This window comes from Coffea arabica, chromosome 6e (genome assembly GCF_036785885.1).
Source record: "Coffea arabica cultivar ET-39 chromosome 6e, Coffea Arabica ET-39 HiFi, whole genome shotgun sequence".
In the NCBI taxonomy this organism is placed as follows: Eukaryota; Viridiplantae; Streptophyta; class Magnoliopsida; order Gentianales; family Rubiaceae; genus Coffea; species Coffea arabica.
In genome coordinates this window covers 8218827-8243592 of record NC_092321.1, presented here as the reverse complement: position 1 = coordinate 8243592, position 24766 = coordinate 8218827, and the positions used below count along the sequence as shown (strand labels likewise).

The 24766-nt window shown below is 35.9% G+C and overlaps 3 protein-coding genes and 1 long non-coding RNA gene across 12 annotated transcripts; 3 read left to right on the top strand and 1 right to left on the bottom strand.

Moving 5' to 3' along the window:
• Positions 1-4528: 4528 nt before the first annotated feature.
• LOC113693618 (probable lactoylglutathione lyase, chloroplastic) lies at positions 4529-9853 on the top strand. 2 transcript variants are annotated; one of them, XM_027212172.2, is made up of 9 exons: positions 4529-4926; positions 6173-6377; positions 6475-6599; positions 6766-6830; positions 7250-7462; positions 7572-7619; positions 8452-8559; positions 8652-8792; positions 9401-9853. In XM_027212172.2, exons 1-9 carry the CDS (start codon positions 4770-4772, stop codon positions 9440-9442), a joined length of 1104 nt encoding a protein of 367 aa, XP_027067973.2. In that variant the 5' UTR covers positions 4529-4769; the 3' UTR covers positions 9443-9853. The 2 variants fall into 2 exon arrangements, with proteins under 2 accessions (XP_027067973.2, XP_027067972.2); XM_027212171.2 differs by having other exon boundaries at positions 4634-4926; positions 6176-6377.
• Positions 9854-11345: 1492 nt separating this feature from the next.
• On the top strand, positions 11346-12146 carry LOC140010032 (uncharacterized). Its single transcript, XR_011817290.1, has 2 exons — positions 11346-11721; positions 11890-12146. It is a non-coding gene; the product is annotated as an uncharacterized lncRNA (long non-coding RNA).
• A 1327-nt stretch (positions 12147-13473) lies between these two features.
• LOC113693622 (probable RNA methyltransferase At5g51130) lies at positions 13474-16558 on the top strand. The gene is made up of 8 exons (XM_027212178.2): positions 13474-13881; positions 14115-14229; positions 14396-14443; positions 15040-15274; positions 15676-15763; positions 15845-15910; positions 16084-16152; positions 16289-16558. Exons 1-8 carry the CDS (start codon positions 13720-13722, stop codon positions 16376-16378), a joined length of 873 nt encoding a protein of 290 aa, XP_027067979.2. The 5' UTR covers positions 13474-13719; the 3' UTR covers positions 16379-16558.
• Positions 16559-16892: 334 nt separating this feature from the next.
• Positions 16893-23478, bottom strand: LOC140004254 (casein kinase 1-like protein 3). Of its 8 annotated transcripts, none has more exons than XR_003449106.2 (17): positions 23167-23478; positions 22999-23039; positions 22056-22125; positions 21792-21940; positions 21303-21398; positions 21054-21124; positions 20898-20959; positions 20702-20765; positions 20508-20592; positions 20304-20430; positions 20020-20096; positions 19823-19877; positions 19465-19601; positions 19017-19204; positions 18364-18901; positions 17627-17690; positions 16893-17544 (listed from the first exon to the last, which is right to left on the bottom strand). XR_003449106.2 is itself a non-coding variant. In XM_072054924.1 (15 exons), the coding sequence occupies exons 1-14, from the start codon at positions 23240-23242 to the stop codon at positions 19025-19027; spliced, it is 1290 nt and encodes a 429-aa protein (XP_071911025.1). In that variant the 5' UTR covers positions 23243-23478; the 3' UTR covers positions 18267-18901; positions 19017-19024. The 8 variants fall into 8 exon arrangements, 1 of the variants encoding a protein (XP_071911025.1); XR_003449105.2 differs by having other exon boundaries at positions 16893-17539; XR_003449113.2 differs by having other exon boundaries at positions 18595-18901.
• Between the last annotated feature and the right edge of the window lie 1288 nt (positions 23479-24766).

Sequence of the window (24766 nt, the reverse complement as noted above, 5' to 3'; positions counted from 1 at the left end):
CCAGCATCCATGAAATTCAATCTTCACGAGATTTGAAAATTTCCGCCTTCAATCGTCATTATAGTGCTTATATTCTACTACTATTGCGGCGTATTTCTGGTTGTTTTTTTGTGTTAAGGCTTCTCGCTGCACCAGTAATCCAGAGTGACTTATTAGCCTCAGCATCATAATGGTACAAACTTTTCCGTTACTAATTGTTTCCTTTAAAAGTTTTGTCGGCACCCAATCAGGCCTTACAAAAATAAATAAATCGAAGATTTTAGGTATCTATTCTTCCCGCATGTTTTATACCATTCCAGCACTTTCTTTATAGCAGAGAGTTTAGTGTATTATATTGACTTTAACGTAACTTTGACATTTTTTTAAGTGTAACCTGACTTTTTTTTAACTCTTCTAACCTCTAAATATCAAGCATATGATTCGAATCCTCCTGTACTCCTCCCATCTCTCAACACACTCTTCACATCCCAACTATTAAATATAGGGTTCTAAACTTAGCAGCAAAAAATACTCTAACAGTTCTCCCTTAACTATTGGATCGACTCCAATGATTAACCTAACATTGGGTTTATTGATAGGGAAGTATTGGTTTATATTAAGGCTGTCAATCGAGTTTTGTGAGTTAAGTTTCGACAAGTTCAAGTTCGAATCACCAAAAAAAAAAAAAAAGGCTTTTTGACTTTTGTGCTTTGAGCTTAAACTCATATAAGAAGGCTCATATTCAACTTACAAATTATTAGAGTCTCAGACTTACAATAAGTCAAGCCCAAGTTTACAATTAAATATGCAATAATATATAACATATGTTTATAATTTATTTATTTATGAAAAGCATGTTTAATATTTATGTATTACTATGTGATTTTATATAAATTATTAATATTTTACTTTATAATATGTATAGTTTATATTATATATATATAATATACATTTAAATATAAAATTATTTGGGTCGGGGCTGTAATTAGGCCAAACTCATTAAAAAATTGGGTCTTACACTTATATTCAAACTCTCTCGACCCTGTTAAACCCATCGACCCATCGACAACCCAAGTTCATATAATGACCCTCTAATCTATTACTGGAATCAAACTGTTAAAGTTTACTCCGAATTATTCGCCCCATTGTGACAGCACGGGTTTCTCGTTCCCAAACTGATTTTGATTGCCCAATGGGAAGGAATTAGCTCCTATGTCTCCACATCATCAGATCCAATAGCAAACACCTCCCTGTACTATTTGATAGGCGGAAGAGGCCCGAGTTTGAGTAGAAATCAATAGACATGCAATTGCTCGACGACTGATTTGAATCAAATTGATCACACCGTGTATCGTCAGTGTCACTTTTTCAGTGGCAATTCAATGTCACTTCTATATTTATGCCAAGTGTTCTATTTATTTAATTTGTCATGTGTTGTTTATTTAAATTTCTTTTACTATCACGTGATAAGTGGGATTGACACTGGATTTGACACCGAGTAGTGGCATAGAGGATCCCAACTGCAAATTGAGTGACGAAAATCAATGTGCATGCAATTTTACGTCCACCTGCTTGCAACACAACCAACTCGTGGTGGCGTAAACAACCAGCAGATTTTGGTCGTTCAATTCAGTCAAATACTACTGTTGATCAAAATGACCAATTTTATCCCCCATATAATGCACAACCCAAAGTGGACGAAAACTCGCGCGATCATGCATTGCAAGGGAGAACTAGGTGGTACTTTTTTCTTTCCCCACTTCTTTTTTCTTTTCTCCTTCACTAAAGTAGCGAGTAGTTTATAATAAGATAAGAACGCGGCCGCCTTTAGAATGATTTTATATATAACAATGTCCCTGTTCGCTGGCGATGGCCAAGAACTGACCTAATTCTAAGACGCAATATATAAGCTCTTTAAGTCGGCTGCCGTATACCAAAAGAATAAATAATAACTCCCAAGTGTTGTGCCACTAGCATATATAACTGGTGGCCCCCGTGGATTTGGTGTTTGATGGCTGCGGCGCGTGACAGATACCAAACGGGGCTTTGTTGCTGGCAGGGAGCAGCAGCTTTGGGCCTCATGCACATCTGCAAGTAAGTTTTGGGTGATGGATGCTGAGATTGGTGAAGCCATAAACTAGGGAAGTCATGCCCATAATTAATGATGGCCTCTATAATTAATGTGAGTTGTGTAGCTATTTTGGACCAAGAAAAAATGACAGCAAACCGTCTTAATTGTCGAGGGAGGCCCCTCATCCATCATGAAACAGTGTAGTATGAGAGGGGCGTCGAGCCTTAGCTGGAACTCGGGGTTTCTGGAATCCGCCCACAGCCAATGTGGGTGGGGGCATTGGAACTTCTTTTTCCTTTTCTTCATACTCAAAAACACTTGGGAACATTTTTGTACAACCTGTAACAGTTATGAAAGACAATCCATTTACAGTTTGTGGTGTGTGTGTGTGTATAAAATGTTCTAATATAGATTTACCAGAGGGAAAAATAAAATGTTTAACCCCCATTATATATATATATATAGACACACACACACACACTGAAACACCAAACAAAAGTGACATGTTTATGCATTATTTAAGCCTAACTTAGACTACAAACTATTGCATAGAAGTTATCTGAAAAGACCAGTTCTATCTGAAAAGATGTTTGAGAGTTTGATAGTGCTAGTGGGATCTATTGAGCAAGTGCTGGAAAATGCATGTCCTTCTTGCCTCCATAATTGATGATGCAATGCACCTAGTTAGATCAAAGATGATTGATCACATCGCGACCAGTAAATCCAAGCGGAAGCATCCCATCTGAAGCTGGACAAGTCTTTGCTGCTGGGGACTTCCACTTCAATGCCCCCGTGTCTACCGTCTCTTAGGATAACCCACGTCTTGTTTTCAATCTTTTTTATTTTGATGACTGAAATTGCACCACGTTGGTTGAAGCATGAGTGGAATGAGGGAACAAAAACTGCAGCAATGCATATTTTGTTCATGTGGGCTGTCAACCCCATCACCCTTTCAGGTTCTTAATCGGTTTAAACTGCGGAAAACAAAGAGGCAAGCTCAATTTTCAGCCTATAATTTCTCATCATCCAAAGGTGTCAACTTTTCATATTTAGTACTGAATATCCCAAAGTAGTCAAAAGCTAATACTCCCGAATCATCCCTTCCACAGTCTTACCTAGTTTCTAGATCCACCCAACTTCTTGATAGTCCTTAAGACTTACTAATGGGGAAGCAGAAGTAACGCTAACTCTTTTTTCTTTTCTTTTTTTTTTCTAGTTTGAGACAAGAATCTCATGAGAACTTCAAAAATCGAATTAAAAATCTCATGATAACCTCTCTGTCAATTAAGGAACGACCCATTTTTACTGTTTCCAAAGGGAAAAAGTGGCCCATGTGTGGTCCAGAATTTAAGCGATCAAATGAACACCAGCTATCTGATTTTAATGAAGTACACAGCCCATAATTGGATGATCCAAATTCAGTGGCATATGAGTCCATAGTGCTGTCACAGAACATATTGTGGGCTCATAGGATTGTACATGTAGCAGTTGGCCCAAACTCGAAATATTAGTTAGCAATTACAGTCAAAGCGGAGCTTTGGTTACAACAAAATTTCATCACCTGCCTCGATAATTCTCGACTTTCAACTCATGGTTCTGATGGAGTGGAAAAATTTTTTTTTTTTAAATGACATACAATTGTTACGCAAGTAGCATTTATTTAAGCAAAATAAATGCTTTATAATTTGTTTGGTAAATATCAAAAGTGATACGTTTGTGATTCGTACAAATTACCAACATCAATCAACATGCTAAATCCTATCAATTTCCAACGGTGCACTAAATGCATAGATATGATTGCCCATTAATTTAGTTGATTTCAAAATAAAATTAGATTTTGCGTTTGTGGCCAAAAAATGTAAAGGTGAAATGTTTTGAGGAACTTCGGGTTCAAGGCTACATTTTTTTTTGAATAGTAAGGTCCTTTTAACTATGCTCGAAATTTAAATAAACTACTCCTTGGAGGCGAAATCTTAAACGTTCGGATTGCTATTTTAAAAAATTTTTAATATATGTCATAACAATTTAATAATATATAAAGTAAAAATATGATTGAAAAATACGTTTATGAAAATCGTTAATTTTTTTGAAGAAAAAACTACACTCCAAATATGGCTAATACACAATTACAAGGAATGTTTTGATTAACAAAAATAATATTTTTTAAAGCATTTTTATCAGCGAGATAAATATAAAATATTTTAATTTATACGCAAATAAGTTAGACCACAAGAGTTCAACTTACATTCATCTCCAAGAAAAATTAGAATTGTTAAAATTGGCCTCAAATAAACTTTTCAAGACAATCTACCCGTTTGCACCCAACAAAAGAAAAAATGAGAAAGAAGCAAGGTAGAATTGAGATTTGAGAATGAAAGCAAAAACCTTTTAGGGCGGAGAGATTGATTTGTGAAAGTCCAAAAGTAGGAATGATATTATGGGTGGGGGGATATGGTAAACCCGGAAACCAAACCGCTGCCAATTCAACACAATCTTCTCTGTCATGGGTCCTGGGTCTTGGGTCCGGTGCTCACTCCGTAAATAACTTCCGCATCTAATTCCTTACTCTCACCACCCTCTACTTCACTTCACAGGTTCTTTGCTCTGCGTATATCCATTTGACTTTTATCTGTCTTTTCTTTTTTGTACAAATTAAATTCTGTAGAAATCCGGTCATATATAGGAGAGAGTGAGCGGGCAACAGAGAAATAGAGTGACAATGGTGAGGATACTACCCATGGCGTCGTCCATTAGACCTTCGCTGTCTTCCTTCAGGTCTGCGGCTGCTGCAGGGCCTCCTTCTCGCTTCGCTGCGCCCTTCGCTTCGCCATCCCACAATTCTTGTCGGCCGCTCAGTTTATTGCATCTCGGCAGTGGTAATATTTTCACTCTGATTTAATTTCATTAATTTTTTTCTGTTCAAATTTGGTGTTTTTTGTGCGGCGAGAGGCCGAGGGGTGGGAAATTGACCCCTTTCATTTCTTGGTCGATACTTTGCTCGATGATGGTTTTTTCCCCCTTTCTGAGGAATTTTGCTATCTTATCGATGATTTTGCTACATTTTGCATCATAAAGGAAAAAGAATTCATCTGAGTTTCTATGATGTCCTCTTTTTTTTTTTTTAATGAACGGGGTTTGAAAATAGGAAAAATGGTTTGCAGCCATTAATATTAAATTTAACTTGATTTTGAGTTATGAAACTCTGATTGGAAATAGATGAATAACAACAGCTGCCAATTATGGCTGGATTATTATTATTTTTTTAAGAAGTAAAAGGATTACAGTACACCATCCACAGACAAGTTGGGGTGATAATTCACAACAGTGGGCTACAACTCTCTTCTGGGAGACTTGAACCAAAGACCTCCTACTTCTGGAGCCTCAACCTTCACCACTAGACCAAGGCCTAATTGGTTCAATCACGGCTGAATAATCAATGAAATGTAATACCTTTTTTTATTTTTTTGGGGTGAGTGGAGCTGAGAAACAAAGCTAATAGTTAATTACAGGAAAGACACATTACTTGCAAACTAATGGCGAGCTTGAGTTTGACAAGTGCAGTATTATACTGTAAATGTCTTCTAGCTTTGTCCATTGGCTTTGTGACTCAACTGGTGAAATGTTTGCCCATGATGGACGTGCCATCAGTTGCACAAAAAATTGTCTGACTTGCTAATGGAAGCCTGAAGGTTGCCTTAAAATTTCGTGCTTTCTTCATGCTTAGATGATTGGATTAGGGGCTTGGTTATAGTTCTCATGTTTGTCATTATCTGGCTTTCATTTTGTGTTGTTATTTCTTCAACTCAACTTTGAGTATTTTAAGTGAAACAGTTGATATATCTTGAGCTCGAATTTTGTCAAGTATGCCAGCTTATGATTTCTGGTTCTTGCTTCTTTTTCTTTTAAAAACTTGTGAACGCTGAATAAAAATGTTTAAGTGAGATAATATTGCGTGTGATCCTGAATCCCTGATGGCCTATCATTTACATGTTGAAAGTCTATGGTGATGCCTGTATAGAGAAAACTGAAAGCCTTCCAATTAATTTTGTATGCTTACATTTAAGAAATTGCTACGCTAGGAAGATCAATACTCTTACGTCACAATATGCTTCTTTCTTTCAGCAGTTCCACAATCTCTGTCATTTGGCCTTAAAGCATCCAAGCTGTTAAGAGGAGAGGGAAGCAGCACTGCTGTTAGCGCTGCTGGGAATATAGCGCAAGCAAGCACTGCTGCTACTGAAGAAAATGTCTTGGAGTGGGTTAAAAAGGACAAGAGAAGATTGCTGCATGTTGTTTATCGTGTTGGGGACTTGGACAGGACAATAAAGTAAATTTACAATGACACGATTAATTTGTTGGTATTGTGTTCAGTTATTTTTTTCAATATTGACAATGTGCAAAGTTTATTTGAATGGTGGATGAAGATTCTACACAGAGTGTTTAGGCATGAAGTTGTTAAGGAAACGTGACATACCTGAGGAGAGATATACAAATGCCTTTCTTGGATATGGCCCAGAAGATTCTCATTTTGTTATTGAACTCACTTACAGTAAGGATATTTTTCTGAAACTACTCATTCCTAAGTTTCCTAATCCATGTACTTGATGATGTCTGGACGTTTAAGGCACTGTATATCAATCTTGAGTGCATTGTTTATATTTTGCATACCAAGGTGATTTGTTTCTGATGTTGTTTCCTGTTAATTTTGCTGCTAGACTATGGAGTTGATAAGTATGATATTGGAGCTGGCTTTGGTCATTTTGGCATTGCAGTTGAGGATGTAAGTTTAGGCAAAATCATGTCTTTTCAAAGACATTCCAGAGGCTGTTTATGTTGGAGGAGTCTTCTTATAATAGTCTTATGCTACTTATTTTGGAATCAGTTTTAATTCATTACTGAGGTCTGTTTGGAGTTATGCTTCTTTATTCTTTGGCTTTGGACAAAGATTCTATTGTAATGTTCTGATTTCAAACTTAATTGGAGAAAGCCATATCTTGGCTACTATAGTTAACTATTTTAACTTGTAAAGAAAAAAGAAAGAAAGAAAAGGGTGATTTCTCAAGGCATGTGTCGAACAATTTCTCAAGTCCTCTTATTTTTTATCCTAAGTTAACAACTTACTTCAGCAAGTTGTAAGGCTTAGGTTTGTTCTGTCGTACTTAATTGCAATACTGATTAGCTGTTGTTTGCTGTCTGTAGGTTACAAAGACTGTAGATCTGATCAAAGCAAAGGGTGGTAAAGTTACAAGGGAACCAGGTCCTGTCAAAGGTGGCAAAACAATTATTGCATTTATTGAAGATCCTGATGGATATAAATTTGAACTTTTGGAGAGGGGTCCTACTCCTGAGCCACTATGCCAAGTAATGCTCCGAGTTGGAGATCTTGAACGTGCTATAAATTTTTATGAGAAGGTAGCACATTATCTGGACAAAGATGAAAAAGCAATTTGTATTAGTTTCTTCTGATCCTTGTATTCTTGAGTAATATTAATCTGGATGACATTTTTCTGGTTACAATTAGGCTTATGGCATGGAGCTTCTTCGCACAAGAGATAATGCTGAATATAAGGTAGGTAATATTTCCTGATTATATTTTAGGTTTCAGTAAGAAGGGGAATAAAAAGTTTTCCTTTGATTATCAGAAACAAGAAAAAGACTTGGGTAGAAAAGTTTCACTGAATGGGTCCCATTTCTTTTGCTCCAAAGAAGTTCCTGTTGTACATTTCACTGAAGTTAGTTGAATATAGATTGTAATCAGATATAAGTTCTTCCTTCACCCCTATGTTTCCTTGTTGACTTAAGCTTGACATGCCATGGGTGGGGATCTGTTAAAGATGATTATTCTTCTCTTCTTGTCTCAATGTGTCATTGCTGTGACAATGCAGTTAACTTTGTGCTAGGATTTTGATAGGACCTCTCTCTCTCTCTGAATTTCTAATTTTTCAGTGGCGAGCTTGCTTTATTCTAGAGCTGGTACTTGTTAGCCTTTTCTCGCTTTTTGGGATTCCAAGAATGAGCATAGTCTAGTTCCTGCTTTCTAGATGCTTGTTTTGGTTAAAGCTAATAAGGTTTTCTTGACCAAAATCCTTGGCTTATGAGCAATATGTTAATAATTTTATGCATTTTGAATCATTGCCAAATTCTTAAATGTCCCCTTTGGACCTGATTCACTTTCGATTGGTTTGGAACGTGATTATATTGTCCTGCTTTCTACAATTTCAAATATTATGTTAGCAGTAGCCCAATTGGTGTTTCCGTAATTCTGCCATTTGAGCTCCTGCATGCTTTTGCTGCTTTTATATTCTTCATGAATTTGGAGTTCATGACTGAAGTTGAAGATAGTTGTCTCCAGCTGATATGATACTGCTTCTGTCCTTTGTTTCCACCTTTCTTTTGTGCAGTATACGGTAGCAATGATGGGCTATGGTCCAGAGGATAAAAGTGCAGTAATTGAGTTGACATATAATTATGGGGTTTCCGAGTATGACAAAGGAAATGCATATGCACAGGTAGACTTTAGGATTTCCTCAAATTCCATGTGGTTCATGTGCAAGTTGAATACCAATGCTCAAGTTCTGCTCAAATGGATTGTCTTAAACAGATAGCCATAGGAACGGATGATGTTTATAAAACTGCAGAAGCAATTAGGCTCAGTGGTGGAAAGATTACCCGGGAACCTGGACCTTTGCCTGGTATCAACACCAAGATTACTGCTTGCCTGGATCCTGATGGTTGGAAGACAGTATGTATTTTACCTGAGAATTACTTTTATTTTGATTCTATGTGCTCTTGAAACTAACTAAAATTGCATAATGTCTGAGCATGACTGAATCAAGTTCTTTATTTACCCTTTGGCTTGTTTAAATTGATGTTGGGTCTTAAAAGAAGTAGCCTAACCACAAGCTTGACTATACCCGCTTAAAAGAGATTGGTCTGCTTAGTAGATAAGGACATATATTAGGCATTTTCTTCTCATAAATAGACGAAATTTTTGTGTTTTACTTGGGTTCAGTGACAAATGTGTGCATAAATACACCTGGTGAAACCTTCTAAGAAAACCAACGATCATACAATATTATCATGTTCAGATTATTCTTCCCCTCAGCTTTTACTAAGGCCCAAAAGACAACCTAAAAATTCATGTGGCTTCAACAAAGGATAAGGTCACCCCACTTTTATTTCTCAACTTATTGCTTTTTGTGTGAAAATGAGGTTGGCTATTACCTTTCCTTTTACCTCCACCCACCCCATGATCTGGACCCAAAAAAAAAAAGTTTTGTGTCAAGACTTACTCCCTTTAGCTGGTAGAAGATTATGATCGATTTGCATTGTGTTGTCTTAAACTTGCAGGTTTTTGTTGACAATATTGATTTTCTCAAGGAACTGGAATGAGGTTTGATCTGGAATCAACGAGACAAACTTGTATAATTGATGAACCGCGTCTGAAGAGTAATAATGCTTCTACAACGACAGCCCCACAGTGGTTCCTATAATGGACCCTCACCAAAGAATGTATTAAATTCCTTTTTGTAGATGAAATTAACAGAGATTGTTGTAGTAACCAGCATTATTGTGACCTCACAAAAGCTGGAAAGTAGTGTAGAAAAGGCTGAGATATGGTTTTGTCCTTTGTATCAGCATGTCGTCCTTCTGCAATTTATTCATGTATCCTCTGTTCCTGATCGAACTCTGTCATCTGGGATGGGCATAGAACTAGCGAGGAGGTTTTCAAAGGCCTATCCTCTATTCTGCGAGGCCTATGTAAATTTTGTCACTGGTTGAAATTTTCTTTGAGGATGAGCATTTCCAAGCTTTGCAGGGAGCTGTGAGTAACTGGGTTAAGGTGTATTTTTGCCATATCGTTAGTGTTCCTGGATTTTTTTAATACTCGACAAGAAGAAGACTCTGTCGGACTATTTGCCAGGGTAAATGGACTAGACCTTCGAGAGCCAAGCTTCCATTTATTTAGTTATTTATTTTTTTAAGCAGGGGAAAGGGAAAATTAAACATATGACCTTTAATTTTTTTAGAGTCTCAGTTTCTTCGGCGAGTCACATCTCCTTATATTGGCAAGTTCTTTGAATTGTTTATTACAATACTTCTACTGGCATTTTCTTTGAATTTGTTAGTACAATTCTAATGTGCATGTTGTCCGTTTGCTACATTATTAAGAGAAAAAAAATAATAGGTAATATTTTCTAGAGTAAACTAGTATACTTTTTTTGGATAAACTATTTAGGAAGCCTTTAAACTATTCTAATTGTCTTCAATTGGTCCTTGATTTATTTCAAATCCCAATTTGGCTCTCAATGATGGAAAGTATCAAATTTTGAAAATTTGATCTTTCCAACCATCTCTATTGTTAAAACAAATGGATCTAATGGTGAAAATAGAATGAATGATTAAAGTTTGATATTTTGTATTGTTGAGGATTGAGATCTTTTAACTGTCCCTAATTAATTTATTATTTTTATTGGATAGTAACATGGCTAAATTTCCTGACAAGGCAATAGACTTTTTTTTGGAATAATTGCACAAACCTCCCTTGAGGTTCTTGATAATTTCACTTAGCTTCTCTCAAGTTTAAAAAATTACACATACCTCCATTAATATAGTAAAATATCTATAATGCCCTTCACTTGGCAAACAGTTTTAAATTTAAGGCAATAAATTTACAAAATTCATTAAAAAAAATCTATTTTCTGTCTCTTGTCTATTTTTGCTCCTCTCTTTTCTAATTAATATAATCTCTTTTATTATCTTCAATTTTGTGGATATTAGTAAATTGAAATTATAAAATCAATAGAGAGAGTAGATTATATGCCAAATTAGAAGAAAATGAAGAGACTCACAATAATAGAGAAATAAATAATGAAATTGATAATTGAAATAAAAAGAAGAACTAAAGATGTAAAATTTGTCATGTTTTTTTGTTGCAAGAATTTTTTTTTATAAAATGTCAATAATTACATAAGTGTTTCTTTTATTGGATTAGAAATTTTTTATTATGATTTTATTATGGAGGTTGAATTTATTCTCTACTTTTGAGATATTAATATTTTTAGAGCAAATTATCCGAAAGGTCACTAAACTTTTGCGATCATCGAGTTTTTGTCATTGAACTATTAAAAATCTGGTTTTGGTCATTGAAATGTTTAAAGTAAAGACTCGAGGTCATTCCGCTAAATTTAGTCGTTAAGTATGTTAGATTTGAGTGCCTACGCGATTCCCAAAGCATAAAAATGTCGAATTTACTGCCGTCTCAATATGCTCTTTCCAATTATCCCTACTTAAATCCAACGGCACCGAAATTTTTATCTTCTTCTTATAAAAATGCTTCCCTAAAACACTTGAAGCAACGAAACATCCCTTTTATCCGCAAAAAACATGTCGTATGATTGATACATCTTTCGCCTTCCCTCCAGAGTCTTGCAATCTTATTTCAACTTGGATAGCTTGACAACCATATCAATGGGAATATCCTCGGACTTCACCTTCTTTTAAGCGAATTTTGCAGTAATTCTATACGGAGATTTGATGGGCCGGTCATTTATAATCAAGCAAAGGTTGAGGTTGTCATCAGCCATAGAGTAAAGCAGGTTTGGAAGTGAAATTTTGTGGGGTATTTTGGATGAATCTTTCGGTGGGATTTTCTTGAGGGTCAAGAGGAGGTAAATGAAACCTTCTTCTTCGTTACCATTTTCATCTTCAAGAAATTCTTACTTTTCTTCTTTTCCTGCAGCTGGTTTATGGTAGGTTGTTTTGGGGTGGAGATTTTTTCATTTTGTAAGAGCTTTTACTGCTTTTTATGACTGTTGCTTGGCTGATTCTGCCTTCAGGAGAATGAGGACTAGTTGAAACCATTGAGATAGAAGTACGCGATTGATGAATAGATTGAAGGATGGAGGTTGTGTACAGTGGCGGAGACAGAGGCGGTAGCTTGCTCCTACTTCCTCTAACTCAAGTTGGGCTTCTTCCATTTCCTTATCCATCGTTGCAGCAGTAGCAGATTTTGTAATTTCATGGTTACTCCTTCTTTAGGTTTATAGAATAAGAAGAAGAAAATGGATATCAAACTTCCTAAATTGCCCCTTTATTTTGTCTTGGATATCGCGCTGGCACTCAGATCTGACATTCTTAACGACTCAATTTAACGGAATGGTCTCGAGTCTTAATTTTAGATATTTCAGTGGCTAAAACTAGACATTTTAATAGTTTAGTGATCAAAATTCGACGATTGCAAAAGTTTAATGGCCATCCGAATAGTTTGCTCATATTTTTAAGGTTGTAGAAGGGTTATAATGGCGGTTCTAAATCAGATTAGCTTGTATTGAAAAGGTAATTTAGCATTGATATTTAATTTTGGGGTACAATTGGTTGTCAATAGGGTTTGTGTGTGTCTTTTATTTTTTTGTTTTTTGCTTGACAAGTATTAATATTGTATATACAATTTAAAATTTTTTGGATGGTTATTTGATTTTAGAACTTATATTTGAATGGTCGATAGGGATTAGGCTTGTTGATTTATACAAAATGCAGAAGAAAATTATTGAGTATACAATATTTTTCTTTCTTAGTTTTGTATAAAAAAGCAAATTAGGATTTTTGTGAAAAAATCTATCTCATCAGACCTATGTTGTTACTAAATAGTAAAAGTAAGGGAGGTATATGTAATTTTTAAAATTTTAAGGGAGCTTTCTGTAATTATTAAAAATATTTGAGGAGGTTTGTGAAATTATCCCTTTTTTTTAATTACCAATCTAAGTTCGTAAAAAATTTAAAAGAAAATTGATGGGAAAACATAACGGTGTCTTTGGCTCTGGCCTCTATAAAAGGACAAGCAAAATAAGCGGAAAAGAGATACAACCGCTGCACAACCGGGTACCGCTCCCCCGCCCTGCACCCTGCTGTCCACTAATTTCCCCCATCCCTATCTCGCCTTCCGCTTCTCCCGCAGCACTTGCAGTGTTAATAAAAATTTGTGATAATAAAATTTTGTTATATAATTTCATAATAATTAGTTTTAGTAAATAATTAAGTATTAAAATATTAAAATATTATAAAGTTATTACCTATTATAATTTTATAATTAAAATTCATAAAAATAATTAAACAAATTATTTGAATACAATCCAACATGAAAAAATTAAATATAACTAAAATAGTCAAATTTTCACTTTTGATACAAATAAAATCACTTAATCATTATTGTATCATTATTGCAGTTTTTTTTTTAAAAAAATATTATTATGTAAAGTGTAATTAGTAATTTAATATAAATATATTAATAAATTTATTATAACTAAATAATAATTTCTATTAGTAAACATGTATAATTATATACATATATACATACATATATATGTATTTATATGTATTATCTGAGCGGAAAAAGCTAATATCTAATTGTATGTATATATATATTTTAGCGGAAAAAATTCGTTTCTAAACCGGGGAAAAAATTCCCACGCGGGCATTCGCCCAATTGTCATCCCGTCGCAAGCCTTTGCCTTTAGAAGCCTCGATTTTCCAAAATATTGGAAAATTTTGTGCGAAGCCAACAGAAACCCTGAAACCCCACAATTAAGTTCCTTAAACCTCTTTCCATCACCTTCGCCGAGTCCCTTGTTTCTACGGCAGCAAGAAATTGAAGCAAAGTTACTCAAAAAATGGGCGAACCACTTGACGACAAGGAGGAGGAGAAGCAGAAAGAGCATGAGCAACAGGAGCAGCAAAGCCCAGCAAATTGTTCTAACTCTGACTCAAAAAAGAAGAGAAAACGGAAAGAAGTCGCCATCTTTGGCAACTACAGACACTACTATGGCTATCGAGTAAGTTTCGTTTTCTCATTCTTATCCCAAATTTTATTTACTTAAAATGGGATTTTGAATGTTTAATCGAACTAGCTGGGCTTTGCTAGGGTAATAGGTCTGAAACTTTGAGGGGTATATCTCATTGGCCTTTCAGACTTTTTTCCTTTTTGATTGCCCTCTTGATGAGTAACTTGAATAACGATTGTGGGTAATTTTGGAGTGAGTGATTGATTGATGATGGTGGTTCTCAGATAAGTCAGGATTTGGACGAGGATCCAAGATTAAAGGTCATGAAGAAAGAATGGTTTGAAGGCAAGGATTGTCTGGATATTGGCTGTAATAGTGGCATCATCACGATAACCATTGGTAAATCAATTCTCTGCATTCCTATTTTCTGTTTTTAGGTGTCAAGATTTGGCTGCAATAACAAATTGTTTGCTCTATGTTGTCAGTTTACATGCATTTTGCTAGTTGAATTTGCAGGCTTTGTATAACTAATTTTGAGTTTGTTTATCTAATTCCGCATTGGCAGCAAAGAAGTTTTCTTGCCGCAGTATCCTTGGAGTTGATATTGATCGTGGTGAGTTTTACCAGTTTAATCTTTGTGCCCTTCTATTAACTTTTGCATGCATTTTTTGTTTCCGAATATGAATGAAAAAAAGTTTACCATAATGCATGAAAGTAGCTTGTAAATGTTTTCGTAGGTATTGTCTTATCATGATGTATTTGGTGTTCCACTGTTTGATTAAGCTTTTCTGCTTGTAGAATCTTCCAGCAATTTAGTAAGAAATTATGAATCTGGTTGTTTGTTTAGTTTTTTTTTTTTTTTTTTTTAGGGAAAGATATGGCATCTGAAGGATTTTTTGTGTGTAGATCCAAAATGTGTCATTTATTTTCTTTAACTGATTGGTGAAGTCTAAATTGAGATTGGAAAATTTTTTTTTGGGGTTGATTTATGTTATTTTTCTTCCCTTCTAGATTTCTGGCCTAGGGCTAAATCTTTCTGAATTACAAATGTGCAAGTAATGGCCATTGGGACAAGTATGTTATTGTGCACCATTTTCTTATTTTAAGTCTGGTATTTTGTCACTTAAAAAATAGTTTTCTACTCTTTTAGGCTTTTTAGAATAGGATACTTCTAGCACTTAAGTAATAATAACTATCCATCACTTCCAGCTCGAATCGATGATGCACATTGGAGCCTGAAGAAAATCATGAAAAGGAGTTTTAATATGCAGGGGGAGAAAGTAAATCAATCCAAGAAATGTGCAACTGAGTTGCAAAGTGAACTGCAAAGGGACTTTTCTGGGAATTCTGGAGGAGATTTGTCTGACATAGTGTCTTTTCAGAAAGGAAATTTTGTTCAGAGTTGGCATCCACCTGAGAATACATATTATCATGCAATTCTTTGGTAAGCGTCTTCAGCTTTCTTGAAGTCTTTCAACTTTAAGAATTGGGATGTAATTCAATTTATTCTAATTAAGCTCCAGTGATTAGAGAATCTTGGATCTTATAATTCCTGGCAAATAATATATTTTGGTTTTCATCATATTGTTGCACTGTTTGTGCATAGATTTGATTTTAGTCCCCTACAATCATGCTAATAAAAGCTCTTTAATTGGCTTTCCATTACTCAATCAACATAATAACTCTTGATTTGTCGTTCCTCCCCATGCCCCAGGTGCGATCTCAAGGGGTAATTTTGTTCTGAAGATCAGTTTCTGAAATTCAAAAGCAAAAATTTTATTTCACGTACAGTCAGTCTCATTCATGCTTCAGGCTGACATAATTGTATTGTTTCCTATCTTGCAGCTTAAGTGTAACAAAGTGGATTCATCTAAACTGGGGTGATGATGGGTTACTTGCATTATTTTCGAAAGTCTGGATGCTCCTTCAGCCGGTTTGTAGTTTGTGTCTCATTCTATCATGCTGCCTCTCCCTAGTGTATACACATTTCTAAATTTAACATTTTATTAACTAGGGTGGTGTTTTTATCCTCGAACCCCAACCATGGATCTCATATTCTAAGAATCGTCTAGTGTCCCAGGTATGCTCTTTTGAAGTGACATGCATGACTTGGGAATCCTCGTAGTGATGATAATTTGGCGGCGGCTGTGACTTTTTACTAATTTGATTTGCTCCCAAAAGGAAAGGGAAACAAGGCACTTTATTGTTGTTTTTTTAGATGGTTTGACTCAATTTTGTTCGAACTTGTTGCAGACTGCATCAGATAATTATCAGAATATGAAGATAGGTCCAGAAGATTTCCAGGATATTCTTCTTGACAAGGTACCTGCCTCGTTGTGTTTTTTAATATTTTATTTGAAATTCTCCATATGTGGAGTAGCATAGACACTTGAAATTTCTATACAATCCTTATTGTGAAGAAAATACCTTTACACTTTCATTTCTGAACGTGTTGCAGATTGGATTTCGGAGCGTGGAAAATATTACCTCTAGCTTACCTAATAGCAAGAGTGGATTTAACAGACCAATTTTGGCATTCTGGAAATGAATCTTGTAAGAATGCATTTTCAGTTTCCAGTAAGCAAGTAATGTTCAAAAATAGGTTGTGAAGATGCCTTGTAATTACAGTGCATATGAGGGACGGAGAAGCACAGTGAAAAGCGATTATTATCTCATTTTGTTTGGGGCTGTGCCATTTCTGCATTCTGTAACATATACATTTTGTCCATGAGCGTTCTTCTCGACTCTGTTACACTGTTCATGATTTGGCCCAGCTGCACCTCTCTGTCAATTGATGAAATTGACAGTGCAGTCTTCTAGTTAACGACCGCCCTATATGATTTTTATAATCAACGTTTTTGGAACATTTCACCGACCCCAAACACGTCATCCTCCCTTCTCCCCCCGCTCCCTTGGAGATGGAATTCCTCCAAAGGTCTGCATTTGTTTATAGAAACGTTCTGTTACATACCGAAGCCCAAGACCCTTATGTGTAACAAATCGCAGAGATGCTGACCAGTGAAGTGACGAATGTAAGAGGGAGGGAGAGAGAGAGAGAGAGATCCCAAAAGCCATAGAATTGGACGGTCCTCATTATAATTTTCAAATTCTGCACGTTAACATGTCTATTTACCTCCAAAGCATCACTCTACCGGGAAGGATGAGACTACCATTAAATTCAGTGGACAAGCAAGAGAAGATGCAGAACTTGGTTTTCAGCTCTCCATATCAATGAAGCTGCGTTGGCCAAAAAGTGAATGAACTTGACCGCTATGAAGGAATGCCAGCAGACCTTTAGTATGAACTATATACCCACTCTGGCACATAGTATTATCATGCTCTCTCATCATAGTTCAGAAATTATATCAGTGAATACAAATGTAAGAAACTGCAATCAGGACCACCTCTGCTGCCAGCTTCTTCAGTACTAATCCCCTTCTATCTTCTGCACCTTTTAGCAAAGCCTAATCAGCACAGACCACGATAGCGATCAATACATGAGAGGAAAGGACCTTCAGCAATCCAGTGCATCACATTATTCACACCAAGAAAAGGAATTCAGGGAAATGAAGCACCACAGATCACAAGCTTTGAGGCCATAAATCGGCCATGTGCATCTGCAGATCACATTGAAAGCACGCTTTTGTCATCCAAGACGTAAAATCCATAACAGGAGGCCAAAAATTAAGATTGAGATTTCCTTCCATATCTGCACTGATGATAAAAAAGACGATGTTTAGCAGATTCCTGTAGTAAAAAGTAGGGGCAGTGGCATTTCCTATATAAGCTTCCTAACCATTGTTGAGTGACATTCATTGCCACTTGCAAACTCATGGCCCCATTTTGTTGCAGAAGACAACCTGCAAATTTGCAAAATACAAACTAATAACTGAGAGACATAACAACTTTAAAATGATGATAAGTAGCAAATTTGACATGTGCATGACTAAATTGAAACTGAAAACCATGAAATCAAAGTCTCAGACAATAAAGCCTGAGTCACATTGACTATACCCAGCCTGCCTTGGGGGATGGTAGTAATCAAAATGAAATCATGTAATAGGATCGAGACTGAGAGGGGGATGAGATGCTGTATGATAATAAGAGATAACAGGAAACTGAAGGTACAAAATAACAGAGACGCAAGTTATCATTGACTATCAGTTGCATCAGTATTGGCCAAGTAGAATTCAATTACTATAGGATTTCTAATTGACCACCTATGGTTCCCTTGAATCAAAGTTTTACTACAGCCTATCATCCTGAATAGTAAGAATAGCACCCAAAAAAGGATAGACTAAATGAAATCCTGATACACCGCCATTCACTGTACATGATTCCCTGGTCTCAGTGCTTCAAACAGGATGAATAAAGCATGGGTTAAAAAACCAAAAAAATGCTAAAATCACAAACACAATTCATTTCTAAACTGGCAGTTATAGTATCACAATAGGGAATTTCAGATAATCAGAATCATAACCAAATCCAGACAAATGCTTAATTGTTTCCTCACACAGAGACTGGGTTTCTCACCAAAAGCAATAATGCTTACAACATAAGCAACTTGTAACCATGAAGCAAGTGAAAAAATAATTTTTGCAGCCACCAACTGCACAAGGGAGCTGCATGAATCTGTTGAGCAGAGGAACACTTTGCACGTCATTTACTTTACATCAAACTTAACATAGTTGCAGCACCTAGTTCGTTACATCTATATACAACAGCAGAAGCGAGCTCTGATCTTTGTGAAAGGATTATGTGTACCCTTGTCATAGGAAAGATATCTTCACCCAAGCTTCCAGGGAGGAGGAAAATGCCCGAATCAAGCTCTAATCTTCTACAAGACAGTCAATCAACTTGCTCTCATGCACCTTCGTGCATATATGATGCATCGCCAGATTGTCTCAAAGTGCAAGAAACAGTCAGCATGCAAGAGTAAACCACATTTGAATCTAATGCAAGCAGGTAACCATCTGATAACATTGCACCTCTGAATCCCCCATATGTTTGCACTGACACATCAGCAATCTATTCACAGAACCCAGATCGAGCGGTTGGTGATCATACATTCCTGCCAATAAACATGGAATAAAAAATCATAGGATTACTATGGGGAGAATGAGACTAAAGAAAAGGGAACAGGTGGAGGGGGAAAAAGTGAAAAAGACCGTGTTAGATGAGAATACAATGCAGATCACTTTGCAGAAGAAATGCGACGCAGCGAAGAAATCCAGCTGCTAGAAGGACCGGTACTTTCTCCATGTCCATGACCAGAATTTGAGATTTCAGCTGATAAATTAGGCCTTGAAACATTGCCTTTTGGTACACCAGGAGGGGCAAACGAAGTAGATGGCATTTGTGCAGTGTTCAAAACCTTTAAGTTTAAGGATGTGTATTAGTTATTAAACACAGCAATAAGATATCTGCAAGATAATCAAACCAATGTTTTCTAAGAACCAAATGACCCCAAAGCATGATTTAAAATTAGTAAATACCTAAAAAGACTTCGATCAAACAACATAAAAGTCCCATTGTCAGCACAATTTTGTCATCATCAGTGATAGTTTAATTCCAACCAACCAGGAAAATAAAGGGAGATGAGATGGCGTTTCAAACAAAGTGGAGATAACTCACATTTCTCTCAAGAGGATTTCCAGAAGTCATATTCCTATTTGGAGGCGATTTAAATTGCATGCGGATGCCAGGACTCGAAGCATTGTTTGATCTTATACGGTCAGCCATCTCAGCTGAAAAAGGCGCGCTATTGCCAGCTGGAGTCAACATGGAACTGGTTACATTATTAATCCAAGCCAAATAAATATTAAATTCATTGCTACAACGATTAAAACATATCCATCAACAGTCAAAAGACACTAAACCACCAAGGCAAACAGTTAAGATTGTCTGGTTGTCTGCTGATGTAAATTTCTATTAGCGTCAGTTGCCATCTAACACGCAAGAACAGAAAGATACATAATTAGCATAGTCTAACCTTGATGTTTTTCTACGTCCATTTGAACTGCCCGACTGCTCTCAGCAGGCATTGGCTGCCACATATGAACACTGAAGTTACTAAAAGATGATGAATTATATGGCTTTTATAAGCTATGTGAAACCCCTGAAGTTTCACGCATCCATCATGCAAAAAGGGACCAGACAAAATCATAATCAACCAAGAATGTGCAATACCCGTTGCTGCACTTTGCTTGACTGTGACTGCTGATATTTTAAGATAGTCCAGTCAAATATGTAATCGGATTCACACCCTGCAGAAAAAAAAAATAACTAAATAAAAATAAACTAGATAAATCAAACTATGTAGTTGAAGCACCATTTCAGCAAGTTCCTCCCAAGGAGAATTCAAAATTTGAAGACAATAAAACAAGTCAAACTTAAGTTATTTCATATTTCTAATCAAGTGAGATATCTCCTCCAATTTCTGAAAGCTTGAGGCAACGAGATGAACAACAGACCTTCACGCGTAAACAGATCACGAAAGAGGCGTTTCAAGAATCCATAATCAGGCCGCTGATCAAATGTCAATGAATGGCAGTAATGGAAGTATGATGCGAACTCCACTGGATGAGACTTACATAAAACCTACAGATATATGGATTACCAGTTCAACATATGAATTTCATACAGATGAGACTAAAATTGCCTAATAAATATTATACCTCAATAGGAGTAGACAACTTCTTCTCACATATTTTGTCATACTTTTGTTTCTTTGTGGCAGCTTTCAAACCCTGCCATGGAAGGCTATACACAAAATGATGCTTGTTAAGGAAGAATTGCACCTATGTATATCCCAGAGTTCCATCAGTAAGAATTTAAAGAAACAAGGAAAAACCAAAATAAAAATGCAGACCTTCCTCTCAAGAAATATAGAAGTACATATCCAAGAGATTCCAAGTCATCCCGTCGGCTCTGCTCTACAAATCAAATCGATGAGCATTATATGCACAGTGCCTAAAGACTCGTACAGATAATTTGCCTCCAATCCAAGGAAATAAAGAGGCAGCCATTTCAAATAACAATATTAGAGAAAACCTCCAGAGCCTCACCAATTCCAAGATGAGTGTTACAACTTGCATAGCGCGCAGTCCCTGTTAAATTCTTATTCTCCCTATGCAAAAGAAAGGAAAGCAAAAGAATAATAAGAAAACTGGTTTGATAGCACTCCAACCTACGAAAGCTCGTATAGGCAGATAAAGGTGTACCTGTAGGGGATGTGCCGGTTAGTAGTTGCATCACGATATCTTTTTGCAAGACCAAAATCAATGATGTAGACCTAAGAGTATAACACAATAACAATAACATTAAGAAGGCAGCAAAAGAGAAAATAAAATCAACAGCATACCTGTGCTTTAAGAATTATATATAAATTAACCAACTTTTCTAAACAGAGTGATCAGTCTTAGATGAACCAATGCTGTTTATAGAGGCCCAGCAATTATTGTCACTATTACCTGATTTGCTTTTCGACCAAGACCCATGAGAAAGTTATCAGGCTTGATATCTCTGTGAAGAAACCCTTTAGAATGCACATACTCAATTCTTGTTATCTGGACAATATCAAGGAGAATAAAAGGAGTTAAATCCCCAATACCTAAAATTCTATCAACATGATGATAAATCCTTCAGGTTTCCAAGTCCAAACCCAACTACCAATACATGAATTCAGTGCACAGGCCAAAAATTGAGAGAAATACTCTGCAATGCATGAATGTGCACACAAAATTACTTGATTACAACAGGAATATTCAACAACCAGAAAGAAATATCACTTGAAATTAAAATAAACACCACAAGCTCACTTGCATATGCACAGTCATTGACTCGTGATCACATGGAAGATGCATAAAGTGTCATTAAGGAAAACAAACTTAAAAGACTGATCTTATGTATACGTGCTTTCTTCCCTAAATGATTAGGAGTTAATCTGAGTTAATCTTTACCATCTGATCAGCCAACATTAATACAGTTTTCAAGGAAAACTTCCTGCCACAGTAGACAAAGAGATCCTCAAGACTTGGCCCCAGCAAATCAATTACTAGGACATTGTCATCCCCATCAACGCCGGACCACTTTATACCAGGAATGCCACCTAAAAATGAAAAATTAGAAGACAAGTATAATGAGATTCCCATCCCCCTCTAATATATTTAACAACATAAATTGTAACCGCGCCATAAAAATTCACTAAGTATATAAACACATACTTCCACCCTGAAGAAAGTTGTATAACTTGGCTTCATATAAGAGTTGTGGGTGCTTAGTCTTATTGTTCTCCTGTGAAATGAAAAAGCAGAAAAATTGATAAGACGGAAGCAAGGGAAATCTTAAAAAAATAATGGGACGGAAAGAAAAAAAGATAAAAGCTATGCACATTTAATCCTATTTAATAGTTCATGTAATTTAAGACATCCTTTTTTAAACAAAAAAAGAAGAAGAAGAAGAAGCAAGCTATGCACAGTTAATCCTGCTCAACAGCCCTTTCAATTTGAAATTTGATAAGAACAGCTATATGGTAATGTAGCATCAGTGATTTGAAAGAACTACCAGGTTGTTTTACATCACATACTGATGCAACAAAATGACTCAATTCATCACCGCAGAAATGAATAGAGCTGTAGAGGTATTAATTATGGAAGTTGCACATCCACTGGGCTGTGCCGTTCAACACAAGTACTTCCAAGCAAGATCTTCACATAAGTCTGTCTTCTGGAACAACTTAAATAGCTAACCAAACAAGCAGTTAACCCCTAGATTATAGTATGTAGGTAATAAGTAAATGTTCAGACCATTTTCGTCCACTAACCAGAAACTTTCAGCTCAATGTAACGTAATCTCAAATATACCAACTTCAACACTGTTTTCAAATCTTTTACCAAAGCAACTTAAATATTTCTCTTCTATGGTTGTTCGCACGGAAAGAAACTTCCACAGCAAAAACTGTAAAAATGCATAAATTAGTGGAACCACAAGTACTTATTCTTTTAACCAAACACCGAATACCACAAATTGATGAGGATTTTCTTCACCATTGAAATTGAATTAGATCCAAACCAATCATATCTGCATTCCGGGACAAATCAATAAACTCAAACGGATAAACCAATTACAGCTATCAACTGAATTGACAAAAAAGAAACGAAAACTTACAATCTTCACAGCAACGATCTCAAAGGTATCGATATGCGTGGCTGCAGAATCAAATTAAACTGCAATTAGCAAGAGTTTCATAAAGAAAAAGCAGAAAATGCAGGGAAAAAAAATCATCGCATGAATTTGATTCATATGACATATTTAGACACAAATATATGTACTGACCGAGAAAGATTTCTCCGAAGGATCCACTACCGATCTTCCGGCCGAGCTTGAACTTGCCGCCGACGATCCTTTCCATGCTTCAATTGGGATGGCCGGATCAGATCAATTCTCTCTCCCTCTCTCCCTCTTTACTATTTCAGATCATGCAAGTCCAGAATATACAGCTGAGCCGAGCGGGGCTGAGCTAGGGTTGATATTAGACGACTGCGATCAAGTAGTAATCCCGATATGGACCTGTTTGGACAGGAGCGAAAATTTATTTATAGCAGATTTTATCGAGAAATTCAAACCACACAGGACTACCACTCCTGTACTATTATCATACCCGAGTCGTGAAAGTTGAGGGACGAGCCAAAACGACAATGTCGAGTAAGGGCTTTTAAGACATTTTGGGGTGCGTTGTAGATAGAAATGCCACGTGGAGAGAATTAGTGGAGGGTATTTTTGGGATTGAATTACGTGGGTAGTTGACTTTTGAGGAGAAATTGATGATGCCAGAGGTGTATTTGCAGAGAGCAGGGTGAGATTGCAGCTTGTAAAGCATAAGGTACGACCTTTTTGGGGCCAAGCCTGAGCTGGCATTATAATTTGGTTGGTTTCGGGGTATTTTTGTGTAATTCCATTCTACACCCTCTGGTAGTGTTTTTTTTTTTTTTTAAGATTAATTTTCCTTACGTTGTCATTGTGTTTATTGATGAAATTGAATGTATGTCACGTTATCTTTATCTGAATTTGAATTTAAATATCAAATTTTATATATGTAATATGTATTTCGAAACACTAATATATACATTATCGGTATATAAAATATTTATCATTTTTTTACAGGGAAAAATGTGAGAAAGTGAATGAAAGTTAATTATTTTTTGCTTCATGCATGTTTGGTCACGGGAAATGTTAAAATTTTGCCTTCATTTGCTATTTTGTAAAATGTAGCATTTTTGAAAGAAAATAATTGGTTAATCACAAAAATTTCAATAAAACTGTCATTAATTTCTTATGTTTTCGAAACAATCAAAAGTGTATGGTAAGCTCATTTTCATTTTTATTCACCTCACTTTCTTTTGCTTCACGTTTCCGTACAACTTTCAGTCTAATTCTATGCAAAGGGAGGGAGCCTCCCCATGTTTGGATTGTAAGTTATTTGAGATATTTTTACTGTAGCACTTTTTGTGATGTGATGTATGTGAGATAAAAAGATATTGGAAAGATAAAAAGGTATATTGGAAATTGTAAAGTTAATGTAAACAAATAAAATTGGGAAAATATGAAGCAATCCAAACAAACCCGTAAATAAAATTTGTTCGGCCGAAGAAAAAAGAAAGAGTTTCGTAAATAGCTAGCAGAAGTTGTAATGTGTCCAGTGCCCAGGACCTTTGGTTTAATGGGGTGGACGGCTGGCCGTTTTACATCCTAGGCGAAAAAAAAAAAAACCCCAGTGCTAAACTTGAAAAGTTATTTGAAGTTTTTCTAGCTGAAATTTAGTCGTGATTCATGAATTATAATACACACAAACCATAAATCCTTTTTTTATTTGATTTATTTTTGTGGTATAAACCATTTTTTTCTCACGTTATGCTCATGTAAAATGAAATAATGG